We start from the raw sequence: 21,950 nt of genomic DNA on the forward strand, positions 1-21,950 counted from the left end.
TTTGAAAGAAACCAAGTGGACAGCACATATAGAGCAGACACTGGATCAAGGTGGAGTATGAGACCATCAGAATGCAACGATCCCACTCGATGCACGGACTTGCTAACTAGTATTACATTGGAAAAGAAGAGGTAAGCACAAGGGAGGGAGCTGGAAATGCAGATTATACATTTAGGTTATGTAGCTGACATAGAAAAATACTGTTTCCAAGAATTTTTAATTTAAACATTTCTTTTGCTGCAGCCCTTGCATTAACAAGCCAGTTGGATCTCCTACCTTGAATATCATCACTGCCTTCAGGTTTTCTTCAGGTGAGAGGGAGAGAAAACAGTTTATCAGAAAAGATATTCTTTTCCTATGCATTGTCATATACACACTTCTACTAAAGACAAGGTCCTTCACCTGCTCGCTGAAGTCAGCAATGCTTATCAAACACAGCGTGCCCTGTAGCAAACTCCACAAAGAGAAATGGCAATCACCCTTACCGATGCAGAAGAGGCAGGAGGGAAACATCACCAGCTAGACGGCTTGGGGATGCCCCTCCTTTGAGAGATTGGGATGAGCAGGACGTCCACAGGTAGCAGTAAGGCCTTGTAAATCTCAGCTACGTAGCTGTATGAAGACGACTCGGAGCGTCAGCTAGAGAATAGTGCTGTAGGGGACTGCAGGAGTAATTCCACTAAACCATTGCTTCAAAAGACAGGGCTGGCTTAAAACTTAAATGTAATATACTTACTGGAAAGTTAAATCCGAGCATGTCCAGAAGTCTTAGGAAAAAAGAAAGGAAAGCCTAACTAACACTTCAGCTGTTGAATAGTTTGTTGGAGCAGGAGAACTGGAGCAGGTTTTTAGATCTGGCACATTGGGCTGGTTTTGTATATTAGAAGCTTTCATTTTATGTTGTGAGGGAGGTGGCACTATGAAATTACCTCCCAACAACCCATGCGCATCTGTATTATAAAAGCAGCTCAAGAATTTAGCAGCCTGTTCAGAGGGCATGGTAGGTGGTTTGAGTGGCATGCACTGGGAACCAGACAGGGAGCCTGCTGTCCACCTTGGCTAACCTGTTCACGTAACGTGAACAGCATTCCTTGAGCACCACGTTCATACTAAACCCTAAGCAGCTGGAGCAGCTGTGTGAAGTGCAGGCTTAGATTAATACTAGAGACATCATTAAGCGAGTAATTAAGAGCTGAATCTCTCCCCTCCCTACCACTTCACCTACTTTTAATAGAATAGCTCCTCAACCATCTTCCCTGTGGGGAATGTCTACTTTATCATTAATTCTGTCATGTGTATTTTACTGATAAAAATATTGCTGAGAATATTGTCTTGCTACCTCTGTGCAATAAACTGAAAGGAACGGAAAAGTGACAAATGTATTAAGAGAATTAAAAATGAGTCAGAATAAAGACAAAAAGACACTTTTCTGCCATTTGCCCATGATGTGCGGCACAGGCTGTATCATGCGCTGAAAGCCCTGACAATCAAAGCCTTGAAATTCTAGATCAGAAAGCCCTCCCTCCTCCCCATGAATTACTTGGGCTTATTCCCAAGTACTTTTTAAATAACTGGTTTGGTGTAAGATCTTACACATGTTAACAAAGTTCTGCCAATCCTTCTATCAATTAACTATTGTGGACGATCTTCCTGTTTTTGTAGTAATATTAGGATTTAGTCCATAGAATTGTCAATTATAAACCTCAGTATTTGCTCTCAGAGCACAGCCTAAGCCCAAAAACCCAAAGGCTAAATGTTTCAAGCCACTTAAAGTAAGCATGGAAGAAGCAGGGTGAAATCTAAAGAGAGTTTTTAGTTTCTTCTTGTTTTTTCCTTTGCGATATAGGCTACACATTCATTTTAACATCCAAAATTCATCTGTAAGAGATCAAAACCATAGCTGAAACACAAGAAGAAAGGATTTACCTAGTGAGTCATCAAAGTGCTTTATTTTATAAAGCCTTGCTCATGTTTGGAGTGTAATCTAAGCACTAACATATACAATAATGAGTCTTCCTTGCCCTGTCCAAATAAACAGTTTATCAAGAAGAATGAGTGACAAAACTGCTACACAAACAAAAAGAATGCTTTGCCATAAACGTCTAAATTTGTCTAAAAATGTACACTCGGCCGCAATTAAGTATGTACTCCAAGTATGTGTACCTCATTTTTACTTCAGGGTCTCCCTGTGGCCTCATACTTTAAGAAGCCACAGCATGCTTCAGAAAATGAAACTTGGGTGAGAATGTAGACAACTGGGGTATACAGGGAGAGGACAAAAAAATATCAAGCCACAGTACCAACTTATTTAAATACATACAATACAAAAGTATACACATACATTACAGTGCTGCGGACATCACTAAGTCAAACGTAACAAAAAATCCTGTAGGAAAGGTCGGGGAAAGGAGAAAAAAATTAGTACACAGCAACAGGGATAGTATTGCCTTTGGCCGCTGAAGAGAGTGTAATGGGTTGCTATTGTATAGGCTCTTCTGAAGTAAACCACTACGTACGTTATGCACAGTTGCAGGCTTAACAGCACTGACATTAGGTATGGAGAAGGCATGCTGGCACTCCTGATTTGAGTTATAAACGATGACGGGGAGGGTTTGACTTCTCTTACATTGCCTAAAAAATCTAACAATTTCAATAAAGAAATTTTAAAGGCACAGCTTTAGCACAGTGTGTAAGTAGATAAACTTTTAAGCATATGTAAATTTGTCTCTTTCAAGCATGGAGTCTTTCAGGGAAAAAGACAAGAAGAGAAGAAATACAATGTTGTTTAAAAATTTTAAACAAGTTAAACATGATCAGCACAGTTTTAGGCAATGTACTATACAATCAAACTTGAGTAAATGGTAGGACAGGTCATTTTGATGCTAAAAGACGACCTTGGGAAAAATCCCTCTGAAATATCCTTTCTCATTTTATTGTAAAAGAGTCTATCACGGAGGTGAGCGGGACATTCACTTTAGTACACTACTGCACATTACACCTTGGAAGATGACGAACATTACTTCATTTGTACTGCAAAATAACTTTACATGTAAACTCAAAAGTCATATATTGTACACAGCTCTGAAATTCAGAAATATCCCTGCTTTCCTAATAATGTAAACAGTAAAATTCAGGTTCATTTTTAGAGGGATAATCTATAACAAAATACCGCTGTTTCAACAGTACAACATAAGCATTTAAACTTCAAATTCCCAGTAAATTACAAGGGAATGGAATTTCTATCAGTGTGCACATCTTTCACGATGGGTGAAAGATGGAGCTACTATTGCCCAAAACTATGCGCTTCTTCAGATAAGCTTTTTTTCCACTTGTAACATTATTAGTTCCTATATTGCAAGAATATAAAACAAATGAAAACTTCAGGTAACAAAGTGAAATAAGCAAAGTTTTCCCTTAACATAAGTTTACTGTAGCAAAAATGTACACATAGCAGGAATTACGTTAGCTCTTTGTAAGATAAGAGACGCTGGCTCTCAGATGTCTGAGAAGCAGAACTTCCTGTTGCAATGTGCTGAAAAGAAGACAAAAACGGGAGAGGGAGGAAAAAAAGGAAAAATCCCAACTGCTAGGAACCAAATGGGAAAAGCCTCCGGCACCAAGGGCTGTTGCAGCTGCTTTCTTAAGGAGTGCCAGTGTGCAGGGTGTAAGTGTAACATTTGCAGTAAGGTTTTTATTATCATCGTCACCATCATCATCATGAAGAATACTGTCATGTATCTTTTTAGTTCAAAAAATAAACTGATCCACAGTTTACAATTTGATACCAATATTGTAGATTTAACATGCATTTACTCTTCCCCACCCCCACCCCACCCCTCTTTGCTCATTTATTCTGTTTCAGCTGGTAGCGTCAGAGTATTACTGTCACAGTGCACTCTGAGTAAGCTGTTCCATTTATTTAATTTATTTTAATTTTTTTTTTTTTGCACACACGAAAGAGTCAGAAATAGCTAGAACTATGCTGGGAATATCAGGCAGCTGTTAAAGCGAGTACTCCACCCCACTTCAGTCATCTTTGCCAGCAGATGTAAACAAAGGGGTTGCTTTCTGCAAGATGAGCGCTTCTCTGAGTTCCTTTTTTTCCCTACACTTGTAGCCACTGCTGCTGTCCCCAGGTCTCGTGTCTGTCCTATGTAACATGATAGGTTACGTCAAGATGTTGGCAATAAAGTCCAAGAAGCGCTTTGAATACTGTTCGGGATTAACAGTTGAAATTTCTGCACCAGCCTAGACAGAGAATTGGGAGGGGAGGGGAAAGAAGGAAGAACCAGCGTTTTATTTCATGCTTCGTCACCGAGAGCGTTACCTACTCAGTGAATTTTATGTGCAGTCTCAGAACCAGACACTAGAAACACAAATTGTAATGGCCCTCAAGCAGAATCTTACTAATGCCTTTTTAGGCTTCACACGAGTACAATGATACTTGGTACTCACCACCATAACTGTAGGACACCCATCTTTCATTTCTGAAACGTATTCTCTTTACTATCCTTACTTCTCTGAACTTTCATTGTACTTCAGTCTCCTATATAATTTCTACTGCATACATAACCATACTACCCACTGATTCATCAACAGATTCTGGTCGTTGAGGAGCAGTGTCTTCATATAGAGAAGACTAAATTATCATACTCAGAACTGGCGTGTCAATACTTGTGTAATGTATATTGCTATCTGAATGCTAAATAACCTGGTTTGCAATGTATGGTAACAATCACTAACATTTTTTCAACATATATGCATTTAAATCTGGACTCACTGAATAAGCTGTACAATTGCTATTTCAATGAAGTCACAATTCCATTCATATTTTTATTCGAGGTTTTCAGAGCCTTAGGCCACATTGGTATTTATATTTTTCCCGTTTTACAAGAGGGGAAAATGGCATGCATGCAATTAATGAACAAACTTCAGTGTCAGGTGGCTCACGATGGAGACAGCAAAATAAACAAAATCATTGTACGAAAGTAATGTTCTGTAGTAAGTTCTAATCACAGTCAGCTTTAATAATCATAGTTGATATTTACAACATATTTCTATTTCTTATTTAAGCCAGAAGTGTGAGTTTTTAAAGTCTGCTACATTCAAAGTTCATTAATAATTGCCAGACAATGGCTGCATATGGTCTGCATCAACTTTTAGCTGCTCTGAGAGCAGAGAGAGAGTAATGAGAGCATTGCTTGAGAGAGACAACAAATACCTTCTACAGGCCTGTGCAGGGCTTATTGCTGAGCATTCCACATCACTCTCTACTGTAAACTAAAAAGCCCTGAGCCCTTTGCTTAACTCCCCGCCCCATGCCCTGATCCTTTAGATACTTAGACAGAGGAGGGATTTTAGCCTCATGAATGATTATGCTCTTTTTAAAAAGTTTATGAAATTTGAACCTTAAATCACCATAGGAGTGATAACGGTAGATATAAATCGTAATTCTGGAAGACTAGGCTGCTCCACCATGATTCTTTGGTGTCTGCTGCTAAGCAGCAAGTTCAGTCAAAATAAAGAAATTCATGGCAGTCAAACAGAAGCCTTCACTTAATGGTCTCCAAGAATTTAATACATACATTTTACTCTTAATTTTGCAAACCATACTTCTTTTTTTTTAAGAGGTCTTATCAAGTGAGCCATGTTATATGCTGAAGAATTAACTTTCAACAGGCTGTACCAAATAATGAAACCATCACCAGGGCCCTGCATCTGAAATAAGATTCACAACAGCTTTCACAGAGCTGTATACTAATATAGGTGTCTGGTGAACAGCTTTGTTTGCAAGAATAAGATGTATCTCACAAATTTAGGACAAAGTCCTAAAAAGGCATCGCACTAGAGTTCTTTATGGGTAAGAAAGCTATGTGTACAGCTGAAAAGGGAGTTCTACTCTCAGTATGTAAAGTGTAGCAGTTACTCTGTACTTTCGTATTACATATTAAACTATAAAAAAAACTGAAAAAATTCTGATCTATTTCCCCTTTCCCTAGATTTCCTGACAAGAAAAATGGAGAAGTATAAGTGGAATCAGAGGAAAAAACCAACCCAGATACTTACCCCATGCTTTACCGTTTTTGCAGCATGGGCAGCTTTCTTTTTTGCATCATAATGAGTAAGAATGTCAATAATGGCCATAAAGTATACTTCCTTCCTAGGTGCATCTGCAAATGGCAAACACATGGCAATAAGAATGACTTTTGAGACATCTTAATCATGAGTCCTTCTTCTAACAAAGGGACTTTATAAGGCTCAATCAGCAGCTTAGACAGGTTAATATCAGCCAGAATCACAGATCTGTAAAGACCACAGGCTCAAGCTGTCCTTAATTGAGAGTTTAACTGCACTCATATATAATGCAAAACTCTCTAAATGAGTGTAAAATAAAACACCAGCATACAGAAATAGGAATTATTGCTCACTTAAAGTAATGTGGATTTCATTTTCCTTTGTGGAAAAACTATGAAGTTTTATATGAAAGGTAATGCTTCTGCGTCAACAAACAAGATCATATTTTCTTTATGAATCAAAACATGTATTTATCCATGTAAATGCTAAAGAAAAAAAAAAGATAACTTTCCTGTCTTGAACAGCCACGGGTAACTAGTTATACTTAGTTTTACACACTAACATTAAACCCAGTTTCAGGCTTCTTACATGCTCCTTCTGATGACTTAGCTGGAACACAGAAATTAGGTATGAGTGCACAAATTTTCAAAAAGCTACCAAAAAAGTGAAATATAACTTGGAATGCTGCTTTTCTCATTCTTTCTAGACTGTTTTTAACAGTGTTATCTTACCTGCCAGGAAAAGAACAATTATAGATACTAGATTTCCTGAAAGGGATGAAAAAACCCATCAATTAACTGAGAACTGCTGTATCTGAATAGCTAAGCCAGTATACAATTTGATTGTGTAGTAGGTGAATTATTTGACTGCATCCCCACACATCGCAATGTTTAAGAAATACGTTCATAACAATGCTGAGCATTATAGGTGTCTTCTGCTTTCTGCTGCACCAACGAGCAACTAATTTCCTCTTCCGCAGAGTGAATTTATATTTTGCAGTTTAACTTTGCCTTTATTTCGTTGCGAAGACTTTAGGATTCTGGTGTAAGAATCAAAACATCTTAACATAAAAATATTTATTACTGCTTACTTTCATGGGATTTTATTCCATAAACATCAATAGCTGGATCAAATTCCCCTGGAGCCAAAGGCAGTGAGCTGTTCAGTGTGTTTCCTGGACTGTCTGGAGGGGTTCCAATGGGGTGCGTCCCATCACTTTCACCTTCCTCTTCTCCATCATTCTCTTCACACTCTACTTCTTCCTGTTCAGCTCTTTCAACATCATGAATTCCAACCAGCAAACTGTAGTCCATGAGTTTTAACTGAGCAAGGAACTAGAAAGTGATAATAAGCAATTTATCAATATCACTGAAAAATGTAAGCTCCACTTACAAACAGGAGAAGTTACACAAAGATGTCATCAGTTGAGAAAAACAGGCACTTCTAAGAGGGAGCAAAAGGGAGGATTAAGAGATAAAGCTAGCAGAGAGATAGTGGAATTTATTAAGATGTAGTAACAGCACACAGGTCACTTGCAACTTGTATTATAAAAAGCTGTAGGCCACTCTCCCAAATCCTCAGGGCAAAATGATTTTTCCTGTAGTGAAGACCAGTGCCTGTGTGAGCTGATGACTGTCACTCCTGACTCGTGTTTCAATTAGGGCTATCCTAATTGACTGTCACCGCTCAATGTCCAGACCAGCCTCTGTGCTATCAGGCGTGCTACAATCTGGTGCTAAATCCGCCCCCTCACTCCCTTTTAAGCCTTATTAAAGAATGATGAAAAAATGTTTAAATATTCTTGCAGTGGAAAGTAGGGAAGTTTTACGCCATGAAGACATGAAATGATACTATATTCTCTTCACAGTGACAGGCTCACAATTTAAATCACATAAGCAAAACACGACTGTGAATGAAAGGGTGGTTTTGAACAAAGACTGAGGATAGGAGTTTTTAGAAAACTGAAAGATGAATACACTTTATGTATAGACAAAGTGTTATTTTAGTTGAGGGGAACAGGATAAGGCAGAAAGAGAGGAGGATGGAAATAAGGAAGGTATAAAAGCAGGAAGATGGGATAAACACTTCCCAGGGGTGAGGGGTAGGCATGGCAGAGCTGTGCTGCAGCCAAAAAGCAATACTGCGATTTTGAACTTGTGGAGCCCTTGCTTATGGTATGCAGAGAAAGAGGCTGAAAATACAAATTGTTTCAGTTTTTAGAAACTCTAAATGGTTATAAAAAGGAAGTTAGAGCAGACGAGAGAAGAAGGGATTTAAGCCAGACTTTGGAATAGACGAAAGAGATGAGTATAAAATACTAGGAAATGAGAAACTACAGTTTGTCAAAATCCTGATTCTGAGAAAAGAAAGGAATCAGAGATAACAAATCTCTGATTGCAAATTCAAATGCTAGAAGAAATATTGTGAGATTAAGAAGAGGTTTTAAGAAGAAAGAAGAAACTGGTTTCTAATAATTTAAATATAATAAAGCAAAAGACTCTTCACAGGACTAGAAGAGATCTAAGTTTGAAGAGATGATGTACAATGACATACAAGAAGAACTGATGAGACTGGCCAAAGGTGATGGACTGGAAAGACTCCAGGCATATCATTAGGTACTTGATAAATACTGAGAGAGACAGGAGAAAAATCTACCAATAATCATACAAAAAAGCACAAAAGAGGACAGACTCTTGGGAAAAAGAGTGAACTGTGAATTAGAAGAGAACGGCTCTTGGAAATAAAGTGTGCTGCTGCTGACAGCAAAAAGACTTAGGGAGATAAGCACAAGGAAAAGATCACCTGATTTAATATGGAAAAAATATCCTTATGTGCTTTTTCTCAGGACATTTTCAGTGGAATGAGGAGGCAGGAAAATAGACAAGAGGACATCAAATCAGCAGTAACAGATATTTGTCTGTTTGAACACAGGAAGGGGACATAAGACTCAATTATGAGAGAAATATAAAAAGAAACAAAACTTACTTAATGACAAACAAGAATGGATATAAAGTCACATAGTTTAGAATACTACTTCATAAGATGTTTAACTATAAATACTGTGTGATAAGATAATCATATGCTAAGTGTCGTGCATTTCTTTTCATTGTAGTGAAATGTGAGTGTTTACACATCGGGTACAAAGTGTATACTATCAGTTATCTAACAAGGGCAGAAGAACCAATAAAAGAAAAACAAGGTTAAAGAACAGCTTGCCGTTGTTAAAATCAAGTGCCAGATCACTTCACACTAGTGGTTTACATGGATATTTAACAATGCTCTGTATATATTTCAAAACCATAAAAGATAGCCTCTCAAGACATGATCTGGAATCTGCCATTATATTCACAATCCAGTAAATGATGCAGAAGATTGCACACAATCCACTTTCTGGGGTGATAAAGTATCTTCCACATTCCTTGCACATACTTAAGATCTTGTCTGCAACCTACTTACTGTAAAAGCGTTAGTAGCAACACCAATACATGTTAAATGAGCACAAAACTTAAGCCCAAATAAACTTATCTCTAGAACTGTGACATTGCTAGCGCAATATTTTAAATATAAAATTGATATTTCACACATTGATATTTCACAAAATATCAATTTATGTTTTCATAATTATGATCACTACAAATTTCTCATGGTTATTATGAGTGGAAATTAGATTTCCTCAAAAGCAAATTATTGGGTGAATTCTAAAGTTAGAGTGTTTTGTTTTATGTAACTACTGAGATGTAGATCTGAAGAACTAGACAAGTCAATTCACAGAGCCATTTTGATATAAGCAGCTGAAAGTCTTATTAAGTCACAGACACATTTTGCTATCAGATCTCTTCCAACAAGGAAAACAGATTTTAGGCTCCAAGGATAGGGATTGCAAAGTACTGTGTTTAGTGAAAATTTTCAATTATGGAAACTAAAGTCAAGCTGTATGAACTAGTTAGCCCAATATTTATTTTCTTTTATTTGCTGAACTAAATCAGTTATAATAAAATATTACATTAAATTCACATATTAAGACTTTTCTATTAAGTATTGTCTATATTCAGCCAATTACAAATTTATACGAGAAGACTGCATTAAGATAATGATTCCAACTGCTGTATACAAATTTCTGAAGCACTCTACTGTTGCAATACTAAGGATGATTTAAAACTGGATTACTAATATGAAACAAATAGAACATGCATGGCTCCGTGTAGGGAATGCTACATTCTCTGTTACGGACCACAGTCCGTGTATGGCCTCAGCTCTGGTGTACCTCCGCCTGTAAAATACAACTCACAATACTCACCTCTTTTTTGGGGGCATTTGGAAGTACTAGGCTTGTAAAGCGCTTACGTACTAAGTACCATCATTTTAACATCACATCATCAAGGCAGGGACAATGTATGGCAACCAGCTATGGCAGCAAGCCATTTATCACATCAGCAAAAGCAGTGATCAACTCCTGAAAGTTTAAATTGTGTTTCATTTAAAACAGTCTTAAAAACAAGTGTTTTCATTTAATGAATTACAGGTATGATTTCCTGGGCTATCTGTAATTTGCCGCACATTTTAATCACATATAACCGAACAGGCACATTCTTACCTCAACATCTTTTTTGAGTTTCTCAAGGAATATCTTTTTGTTATTCTCATCAATATGAATCTTCTGGCCATCATTAATAAAATCATTGTCTTTGAACGTCGGCAGTTCTTTGGCCTAAAATAAACGAAAACTCCTGTAAGAGCGGGATTGCAAAGAGGAGTGTGGTGAAGCTGCTGGCCCAGCGTGGCCCCCCCGCCAGCAGCGGTGCCTCCGGAGCTCCCCTGCGCCCGAGAGGGCACTGCCGAGCCGCCGCTCCGGGGGAAGCAGAGGCACCTCCATTGCACACAGCTCGCCGTCACTGCACCCACGGAGCCATTTACTTAGTTTATCCCTCCTGTCAATGGCCTAGAAGGTATACGTTTACTGGGCACGCAGCAAATGTAGCTAAGACAAAATCTCATACTCAATAGTTGATTTGCATCGAACCTTGATTTGCATTGAGCTTCTTCCAAGATGTCGTTTGTCAAAGTGACTGGCAATAAGTGAAGTCGAAACACAATCTATACCTCGTAACAAAGTGCTATTGCATCAGATCTTAGAGATGAAGTCAGATTGGATTGCATTTTACAGAGCTTCTGTGAATGTTTATGAGTGCCTAACATCAAATAATTATTTAAAAAGCATCAAGTGAACATGAATTATGTAATGCTGCTTAGAAGTGGTAAATGTCAGAGAAGACCACTGCCTTTTAAATAAGTAATTAAACATTCTTGATGTTGGAGCATTAGCTGATTATCTTCATCTTTAACTCTCCCACAAAGTGATTTGCAACAGCATTAAGGAAAGCTAGAAACTTTCACATGACCAGCGCAGACAGAGTAACTAACCACTGGTTTCAGTAGAATCATAGAATCATACAGGTTGGAAAAGACCTCTAAGATCATCGAGTCCAACCGTCAACCCAACATACCATGTCCACTAAACCATGCCCCTAAGGGCCTCAGCTACATGTCTTTTAAATACCTCCAGGGATGGTGACTCCACCACTTCCCTGGGCAGCCTGTTCCAAGGCCTGACCACTCTTTCAGTAAAGAAATTTCTCCTAATGTCCAATCTAAACCTCCCTTGGCGCAACTTGAGGCCATTTCCTCTCGTCCTATCACTTGTTACTTGGCAGAAGAGACCAACACCCACCTCGCTACAACCTCCTTTCAGGTAGTTGTAGAGTGCGATGAGGTCTCCCCTGAGCCTCCTCTTCTCCAGGCTAAACAACCCCAGTTCCCTCAGCCGCTCCTCACAAGACTTGTGCTCCAGGCCCTTCACCAGCTTCGTTGCCCTTCTCTGGACACGCTCCAGCACCTCAATGTCCTTCTTGTGGTGAGGGGCCCAAAACTGAACACAGGATTCGAGGTGCGGCCTCACCAGTGCCGAGTACAGGGGCACGATCACATCCCTACTCCTGCTGGCCACACTATTTCTGATACAGGCCAGGATGCCATTGGCCTTCTTGGCCACCTGGGCACACTGCCGGCTCATGTTCAGCCGGCTGTCAACCAGCACCCCCAGGTCCTTTTCCTCTGGGCAGCTTTCCAGCCACTCTTCCCCAAGCCTGTAGCGTTGCCTGGGGTTGCTGTGGCCCAAGTGCAGAACCCGGCACTTGGCCTTGTTGAACCTCATACAGTTGGCCTCAGCCCATCGATCCAGCCTGTCCAGGTCCCTCTGCAGAGCCTTCCTACCCTTGAGCAGATCAACACTCCCGCCCAGCTTGGTGTCGTCTGCAAACTGACTGAGGGAGCACTCGATCCCCTCCTCCAGATCATTGATAAAGATATTGAACAGCACCGGCCCCAGCACTGAGCCCTGGGGAACACCGCTTGTGACTGGCCGCCAACTGGATTTAACTCCGTTCACCACAACTCTCTGGGCTCGGCCGTCCAGCCAGTTTTTTACCCAGCAAAGAGGGCACCTGTCTAGGCCGTGAGCCGCCAGCTTCTCTAGGAGAATGCTGTGGGAGACAGTGTCAAAGGCTTTACTGAAGTCCAGGTAGACCACATCCACAGCCTTTCCCTCATCCACTAGGCAGGTCACCTGGTCATAGAAGGAGATCAGGTTGGTCAAGCAGGACCTGCCTTCCATGAACCCGTGCTGGCTGGGCCTGATCCCCTGGTTGTCCCGGACATGGCTCGTGAGCACCCTCAAGACGAACCGCTCCATAATCTTCCCCGGCACCGAGGTCAGGCTGACCGGCCTGTAGTTCCCCGGATCCTCCCTCCGGCCCTTCTTATAGATCGGCGTCACACTGGCGAGCCTCCAGTCGTCTGGGACCTCCCCAGTTAACCAGGACTGTTGGTAAATGATGGAGAGCGGCTCGGCAAGCTCCTCCGCCAGCTCCCTCAGTAAGTACTAAGACCCCTCAAACAGGCTCTGTTTTCAGAGGGCAGTGACTGGAAGTTTACTTAAAAAAAGCCAGCAACCCAACAAAACAAACAAAAAAGCAGTTCCTTCAGGGTATTTGGTCAAGCAAACTATAAGCAATAGTAGCTTCTGCCATCAGAGCCTTTAAAAAATTGGCCCATTAAGAGCAATGAACCGCCTTTTTCCCTGCCCCCCACCTTTAATAAATAGTAGGGAAGACCAGGTTTTCTTCACAAAGAAAATGTTGCAGAACAACCAAGTGCTGCAGCCCTCAATGACCATGAACTTAATGGGTACTTCGAATAAAATAATTTCCCCTTAATCTGAAAGTCCTTCTGCTAGGAATAAAAGGCAGCCAACATCAGCCTACTGGAATGTCCTCCATAAGTTTAATTAATCAGACATTGCTTATAATCTTACTGGAGACAGTATTTTTCATAAAATTTATTTTCTTTCTATGATGCAGTAAGGAAAAGAATCTCAGAGGTTCTTTTCTCTTCTCCAAAATGTACACATTGGAATGCACAGCATTAAAATGTGAGCATCATAGCAGACCCTGAACTGCCCTTACAGATCTTCACAATGGCCAAAAGTTCTTTTTGCTATTGGGCTGTGCACAGAAGTGGCCAAAATACTCAGTTCCCCAACTGTCCAAATTTATTTTTTGGACCTGGAATTTGCGAATTGCTCAAGATCCTGCAATGCTGCTTTTGTTTAGAAAAGTGACCCTTCTCTTCCAATAACTACTCAACACTTAAGCAATTAGTAACATTTTAATAGTTATGAATCCATGTTAAATCCATTGCATCCTGACACATGTGAACTCTGGAAAAAAATAAGGTCCTAGTCTGGCTACTCTGAATTATTACTGTGTTGCATCTAGAACATTCTGATATACTAAAATACGCTCTAATAGAGACCCTCTAGTTTAATTTGAAATGAAAGGAAAAAACCGCACACAGCTGAGATGGAGCTATAACCACTCATCCATCCCAGACTCCTTCCGCAGAGGAGTCATCCTGCAGTGCTCTGCTGCTTTACTTGAAGATGACGTTAGACACTTCTTGAAGCTCACAATGAATTGTTCACTACAATATGACAGCACAGCATCCATCAATTTTCTTCTGGCCTACTCAGTAAGTGGTTTAGGATGCAAATGAATAGGGGAAACATCAGATAAGCATTTCAGACTAACAGCTGTAGAGATTATCATACACAATCGAGCAAACTGTCCCATGGATGAGGGCTAATTCTGCAGAGGCGGGCCTGCAGATCCAGGGATGTTGCCAACACTGGAGGATGGAATCCAGTGCGTGGGATGCTTAAGAATGGAGAGGAGATTTGGAGAAATTAATTTAAGATGAAACAATAATGAAAAGAATGCAGGAAACCAAGCTCCCTTCATTTCTAGCCCAAAGTCACAAAAAAAAAATCCTCAGATTATCTTTCCACCTAGTATATCCAAGTTAGTTATTAAACTCGGCAGAAGTTAAAGTAAAACAAACCCATTAACACTGAAAAAAACCCCTATTAATGCTGTTTAAAGCTGGGGGATGAGTGAAGAGGAAGGATGTGCTTGTGGTTAAGATGCTGAGACGCAGGTTCATCTCTAGACTCTGCCACAGACTTCCTGCACAGCACGGCATCAGCCAGTCAGACCCGGCGGGCGGTGGGAGGGGGAAGCACGCTTCTCCACTGAAGACAGTCCTATCTTCAGTAAAAATAAACTTAAATTACAAGCAATGTCTTTTTTGGAAGATGCTAGAGCTGGTAAGCCAGTCGTGCAGGTGCCATACTCCACTTTCACCTTGTCTGTAATCTATTTTTAATAAAAGTGAGCTAGCAAAGCTGACACAGCTGCATTTCTTGCCTGCCATCACAAGACCCAAGGGGTACTCCCAAGGACATTCAGGGCAGTGAATCAGCTCTCCCAAAAAGCCAGACTCCTTGCTGCCTCGTGTGCAGGCTCCCCCAGTCCTCAATAATCCCTCTGAGGGTTTTTATCTGAGGTCATTTTTCTTCACTCAAATGCCCGTAGCTGTGAAGACTTGGCAAGTGCAGAACCACATAAATTAAAAGCCAGTACCGAGGCACGCGAAGAAAAAGGAAGAAGTAAAAGCAGTGGGTCCCATATAAGAAACTGAGGCTAAAAAGCTATGTGCCAGTGGTTGTCCTCACCACATTATTTGTATGATGCCTCCCAGCTTATTCTATTCCCTCTTTCTAAGTGTTATTAGACAAAGCTTTTTTTTGGTGTGCTAGGCAATATCATTCTCCCTATTTATTTAAAGCTGAATACCCCTAGGATACTGTTGCAGTCCCAAATATTACTAATGAGAGCCAGCACTAGTAGCAATTCTAGTAGTGCTTTAACTGAAATTCATGTCTTAAAATTGATATGTGAATTTCAGAATTAAAACCTATGAAATATGCGACTAGGAGGGGCTCTCATAGTTATTTAAAATTAATAATGTATTTGTTCATGTTGAAAAATCCTAATGTGTACATTTTCTTCTTATGCACTGAAATAAATAAATACAAAGAAAACCACATTGTGGCAGTTTAAAACACTATCTGAATGAAAAAACTGAGACTTTGCTTTAATGAAATAATTGATATGGTTAATTTTTAATGAAGTCTCAAATATTTCCAATGAAGCAAAATCCTCGTTGGAAAAAGATTCTCCTAGACTGTAATTCATTATAATGAACATATTACTATCATTAAAGAACTAAATATTTTAAGAGCTGCACAGGAGATGAACATCTAACTACTTCCACTAAATTAATAATAGATTTTCTTTCTGAACCATCTCCATCGTTTTTAATCCCCTACTTAAAGATGCAAGAAAGGCACAATACATTTTACAAATATGAAGTATTTATTTATTGAAAAAGCATGTTATTTGCACACTTCAGGTTTGCATTCCAAAGTTTGCCATGGTCACAGAGAATTTTAATGGCAGAAGATTTCACTGCCTTTGAAAAGGCTGAAAAGAAATAAAGATTTCTTTGACTAAGATGACAGAATGCATAAAGCCTGATTCAAAACCTAAAATTATGGTGAAACAGCCCACTGACATTGGTTTTTGGGGAAAAAAAAATCTTGAAAGGTAAGAACCAGGTTAAGTTTTATTTCTAGATGAACATGGAAATAGTTTTTGCAGATTTCTTAACACATCTCAATTCAGCATCCTATCCTAATGTGTTGAAATGAATATTAGCAATTTTTTTTCCCCCAAGGGATTTTTGTGCATCATGACCAAAAATAATGATCACGGCTAACATTAATGCCAACAGTTTGGAAGAAGCTTGCTAACACAGCTGTAGGACAGTTAAGTTTCAGAGTAAGTCTTGGACTGAAAAAAGAAAAAGACTAATTGTCTTCACAATCTGGCAGCATTTTCTCACCTAACAAAGGCAATTAGGTTGTAGGAGAAATGTTCCATAGCAGTCTTATTGTTTGTTTGGAACTGGCCACAAGTCACATTATTCACACAGCTAATCATGGCAAAATTTGGCTTACAGTTTATAACTTTCGAAAATGGTATAAAACATCTGCCAAGAGTGAAATTCCACACCCTGGGCTTCTTCTCACAGTGAATGGCTCACATACACCTTTTTTTTAAAAAAATTAACTAAGTTGGATTAACTTTAGACTGACTGGGCTCACCAGTATATATGGAAGGCAGTATTTTTGAAAAAAGATATTATGCTAAATATAGTTTGCAATAATTTATCCCAGGTTGTTTTTGAACTGAGTCAAAAGTCTGGAGCCACTAGATCTACAAAATGGAAGAATAACTAGAGCTTCCTTTGGAAGTCTGAAGACTGCAGCTTCTTCCCTCCAGTAGTTATGGCAGATGGGTCCAAACTTTTGTTGTACCATTTGCCTTGTCCTAGACAGGGGTTTCTAACCAAACAAGAGTCTGCAGCTCCACTTGCCATCACAGCACTGTAAATGGCAATGGAAATAGAGCTGTAACTCCAAAATGGGGTTTGAGAGGGAACACTGGAATGGTTTTACCCAGTATAACAGGCATTTTTGTAGGACAAAAAAAATTGTACAGGACATCATAGATGGATTAAGAATTTGAGAATGTACCAAAATAGTAACTATACATCTTTTCAATGCTCAGGGAAATGCATCTAGAATTATCCCTAGGGTTAATGTCTTCCGGCTGCAAAATGAACATGCAACATATAAAATACAAGACAAAGTTGCCCTTTTATTTTTTTTAATTCTTTTAACATATGGAAAACAGACTTTTAAACAAAAAAAAAACCCTAAACAAACAAAGGCAAACTAGTGATTTGTTTTGAAAAACAATAATGGGGTTGGTGTCACGTGAAGGCTAAATACTGAAATAGGAATCTGAACTCTGAACGTCTATTCCCATCTTTGCGCTGTATTGCGGTGTGATGTTTTGAAAGTTATAATCTCTGTATATGCAACCTTGAGATTCATTTCACAGAGAAATCTAAGATATGCTTCACATGTCTGTTGTGTGAGACTGGCATATGAAGCAGATTGAAATCACTAAAAGAAACAAGTAAAAAAATGTTGTTCTGAAATTAGCAATTTTAAAAGAGCAGGAAAATATAGCTCAGGGTTTGGGTGATCTATCTTGAATGAAGTTTCACCTATTGACATCAAAAGAAGAAAAGTAATTCGAGACTAAATAATCTTGTTGCTAAGCTCCTGTATTAAAATCCTTCTTCCTTTAGTTGTAATTGTCCTCTCAGAAATCAGTTAATTACTATATGTTGTAATATATAATGTAAAAAGTAAAGCTAAGAAGTGATTTGTTACATCTAGCAGCATCTTCCAATCTAATTATCAGAGCTATGTATTTTGCATACAATTTAACTAAGATGTTACATAGCTGTCAACTATGGCAATTTTTTTCCAAAAAGGAACTTGAATAGAAAATCCTTTGTTCAAATATATTTATTGTAATTTTGCTGCATTTATGCTTATTTATGAAACAACACATACCACAGAGGTGGCAATGCAACCAGTTTTAGATTAATTAAAAACCATAATCATCTATGAAATTCTGAAAAAAGATGAAATATGGTGGGCTTCAGTTCAGTTAGGTTTTATTTTTCTTCTTCCAATTGCCATCCCAGTTGCTCACTCACAAGCAACATGCTTAAGTTCTTTATAAGTACAAGTAGACTTAGCTGTAACGGCTAATTTGATGTCGTACTGCAAGCATAGCATAACTGTGAGCAGACAGACCACCAGGGGAGTTCTGCATTATCCTGGTTTCACTTAAGAGGGCAAAATTGTCCAAGGAATGAGTAGAAAATGCCCACTATTAAAATAATAAAAATTAAAAAATAAAGAGAACTGAAGCCTAAAAAAAAATAAAGGAGTAGCTGTCAGAATTTGACAACTGTTGAAACACCCTGTTCTTTTAAAATTCAAGACATCTGTAAGTGCATGTTATGATACCTGTTGCCAAGAAAGTGATGCCTTTATTATTAAAAATATCAATTATAATGCAAATGAGAGGAATTGTGTGTTAAGGTGAAATCTAAGGGATGGAGCTTGTCTCCGCACTGATTATCACAAAATATTGAAATGACAGTTTCAGAACTTCTCATCAGTATGTTAGGATATTAAACAGTTGAAGACAGTCAAACAGGAGATAAACTGAAAACAGGACAGAAAAGTAACATTCTCAAAGTCATTCCAGCCAGCTTTTCTTCCTAAAAACTGATTTAAAAAAAATGTTTGAATACTAATACCTATTTTACACTACAAAACTAAAGCAGAAAAATACTTTTTCTTCCTGATTTCTTATTTTATAGTCCATTAAATCTTTCTGCATAATTGCCTCTTCTTTATTAACTGAGTAAATAAGAAAAGAGTAGTTCGATAGGGAAAAGATTCAAAAACATAGTAATTTTAGCCAAGTTTGCCATTTCAAAGCAATTTATAAAAATTTGCAGTCTGCATTAGAATGTGATTAAAAGACTTGCTCTTCTGTTTTCTGGCTTCTGCAGCTTTAAGAGAAGCTAACATATTATGCTCAATATTCTGAAAACCGTTTGATTACTTGAATATTGGCATTTGAAATTAAATATGAATTACTTAAAAGCCCATTTAAAAACTACAGCATTGCCAGACATTTTAGCTGTACATTTTAGCACCAAAAGCTTCCTGTCTTTTATTACTTTTCTGTTTTTCAGATGTGAATAGCAGTGGATATCTTTATAATAAGTAATTAGATAATGCTGCCACTAATTGAAATTCTATTATTATTAATGTTATTTCAGGGCGATATTAATAAATTGATGATTTAACTTGCCTCTGGCTAAAAATTAGCTAATAAGTTACTACACCAGCCAAGTATTTGAGATTGTCTGGTTTTGTTTAATCATTCAGAGCAATTTCTTCTAACATAGGAGACGCCAAAATCTCTTCAGAGCATTTGCTAAAATGCCTTTTTTTTTTTCCTTTTCAAGCTAAAAATTTTCCAGGCGTTTTAACATCTTTAAGATTGGCTTGAGATTCCCACAGAAGACAACAAACAAAAAGTTTGAAATAGTGACATCTACTTAAGTGAAAATGGAAGTGAAAAGCCATGCTACAGGGCTCTCACTTGCCAGTTACGAATAACAGACCATTTACACACTTATGTCAACACTGTCCTAAAAGTCCTGAAATTAGTGCCACACGTGCAGAGACACATCTCATGATAGCAAGTCTTTAGCACTGCTCAGAGTTTCAAAAACAAACTTTCCTTGTCCATTTGTATAAATACACAACCCTCTTTTAATTTAAGCTTAAAAACTGTGCGTTAGAAACACTTGAGTACTTTTGATGAGTAAACCACTGCAGTTCTAGTGCCTACTGCAGGAGATTCAGATCGCAGTGATGACGAATGTTCTGAACACCTACAATACAGACACGCAGAAGTGTATTCTTCTGACCCTTTCAAATCAAACAGCAGACTCCAAAGCTTAAGACAAAAAACATGTAATAAGGAAAATATTATTTTTCCCTTGCTCGAATCCCTAAAAGTCTTTCTTAAAGTGTTTGTAAAATGAGGTTCCCTCTATGAACTTAGAAGTCTACTCAATTAATCCCTTTTCTTAGAAATGTTTGTTCTGAATGCTAGCTTGTGGCTTCCCTGCTGCACTGCACTGACGTTTTGAGGGGAACGATGAGTAACAGAAGGCTGGTCTAACAGCCTCAGACCGTCTGTTTGCAACATCAATAAGCTTAGGGTAGTTCTGTCTCCAAGAAATCAAACTCCTTTGAAAAGAAAATAATGTGTGAGAGTTAAAAGAGCAGAAGAAGAACTTGAGGGACCAGTTTCTTTTACATTTCTTTCATAGAAGTACTCAAAATAAAAGGGGAGGTTCTAGATGTGTTGAAGTTGATAGGAATTTTTGTTATTGGCCTTACTGAGGTTATAATTTCACATTAAATTTGGAGAATAATTGTAGTATACAGTTATACAAAACTACACAACTTTGTTTCAACTTAGGTTCTCATTCAACGTATTAACTACAGTACGTGTGTACTATTATTAATCTATTTATTATTATGAGATATATTGCTAAAACTGTTCAAAACCACTGCACTAAATATCCATATATATATCCAGCTCCTGTATAGCTGAATATATGTAATATTGTTAAATTTTACATTACTATTCCAAGCATTAATGTTGCAACCTGAAGTAGTCCCATCCAAATAATTTTCCCTCCTCATTTCTATCTGATTATTTTAGTACTACCAGCAGCTGTTTTCAATGACACTGGGTATTGTTTGTAAGACACCGAAGGGTTAATCCCTCTGCTTTAAAAACACTAGAGTTGTGCTACTAAACAGAACAAAAATAGACCACAAAGAAAGAACAGAGACCATTCAAGACATGATCTTGAGGGCCCGGTACAGCAAAAGAGAGCTAATGCTGACTACTGTAACTGCAGTTGGCATTTGGGGCATGGTAGTTGCCTAATGCTGGAAGAAGAATTGTAAGTGTTCGGTAATACCTTAAGATGAAGTGGAAAAAATTCGTACAGAGTTTTTCATGCAGCGAGAACTGTAGGACTGACAGCTACTGCATGTCCCTTACTCCTTAGTGCAGTTGTGTGATCTGTAGAAGACTCAGAGGGGCAGGTATGGTACAACTAACGCTTAGGAGAAAAACAAATGATCTGAATGGAATTTGGGGACAACATAAAACGAAGTCTTTTAAGTGAATTGCTGAATGATCTTATGCTAATTCAGAAGGAATGTGCTTGGAAAAATTAAGAAAACACGGGTCATGGGTTCCTAGACTTCACCCAAATTTCGAAATCTAAGAAGTCTTAGATGATGGAGACTATATGCCACCTTCAATCTTTAGACAAACCTCTCCTAAAGTGCCATCAGGCTATTTCACTGAAACCTCAGAGAAATGTTGATTTTGAGAACATTTTCCAAATGAACTGAAGTTGGAGATTGAGAAAAACAAAGAGATCAATTTTCTTTTAGAGCAAAGTTTCAGCCCAGAATTTGAGGGAGACTGCCTCTCATTATAGCTACATGTACATCTAAGTCAGTTGTTTGCTCGTTTGTATGAGCTTTACATACCCAAAGGTTCTCACAATTCAAGGTTTGGTTCATCTTTGCATTCACTTTAGAAGTGGTGCCATGTCACATCATTCCATTAACTGACATGGAGTATCCATAAATCTCAATATTAAAGAGCAAGATAAAGAAGATGAAGAAGCAGGAGGGAAGAGAAGAAAGTCCTGATGTTTTCCTACCACGGGGCAGGCCCTGAAGAAACTAAGAAGAGAAGAGAAAAAAGGAAAAGGAGGAGGTAGAGGATTGGCTCACTTACCTCTGAAATCTCAACACCACTGCAAACCAATATTCAAAGGTCTGCAGAAAATCGAGGAAAGATAAAGGAGGGAAA

At 38.5% G+C, this 21,950-nt stretch overlaps 1 protein-coding gene across 2 annotated transcripts in view; it reads right to left on the reverse strand.

The window, feature by feature from the left end:
• Positions 1–1,930: 1,930 nt before the first annotated feature.
• PIP4K2A (phosphatidylinositol-5-phosphate 4-kinase type 2 alpha) overlaps positions 1,931–21,950 on the reverse strand; it is a 128,593-nt gene continuing 108,573 nt past the window's right edge. For both annotated transcript variants that reach the window (XM_075143933.1, XM_075143934.1), the window contains 4 exons: positions 10,670–10,783; positions 7,166–7,409; positions 6,067–6,170; positions 1,931–4,248 (listed from right to left, as the gene is read on the reverse strand). In XM_075143933.1, the coding sequence (XP_075000034.1) occupies positions 4,168–4,248; positions 6,067–6,170; positions 7,166–7,409; positions 10,670–10,783 (543 nt within the window). In that variant the 3' untranslated portion in view covers positions 1,931–4,167. The remainder of the gene's footprint in view (positions 4,249–6,066; positions 6,171–7,165; positions 7,410–10,669; positions 10,784–21,950) is intronic.

This window comes from Calonectris borealis, chromosome 2, assembly GCF_964195595.1.
Source record: "Calonectris borealis chromosome 2, bCalBor7.hap1.2, whole genome shotgun sequence".
In the NCBI taxonomy this organism is placed as follows: domain Eukaryota; kingdom Metazoa; phylum Chordata; class Aves; order Procellariiformes; family Procellariidae; genus Calonectris; species Calonectris borealis.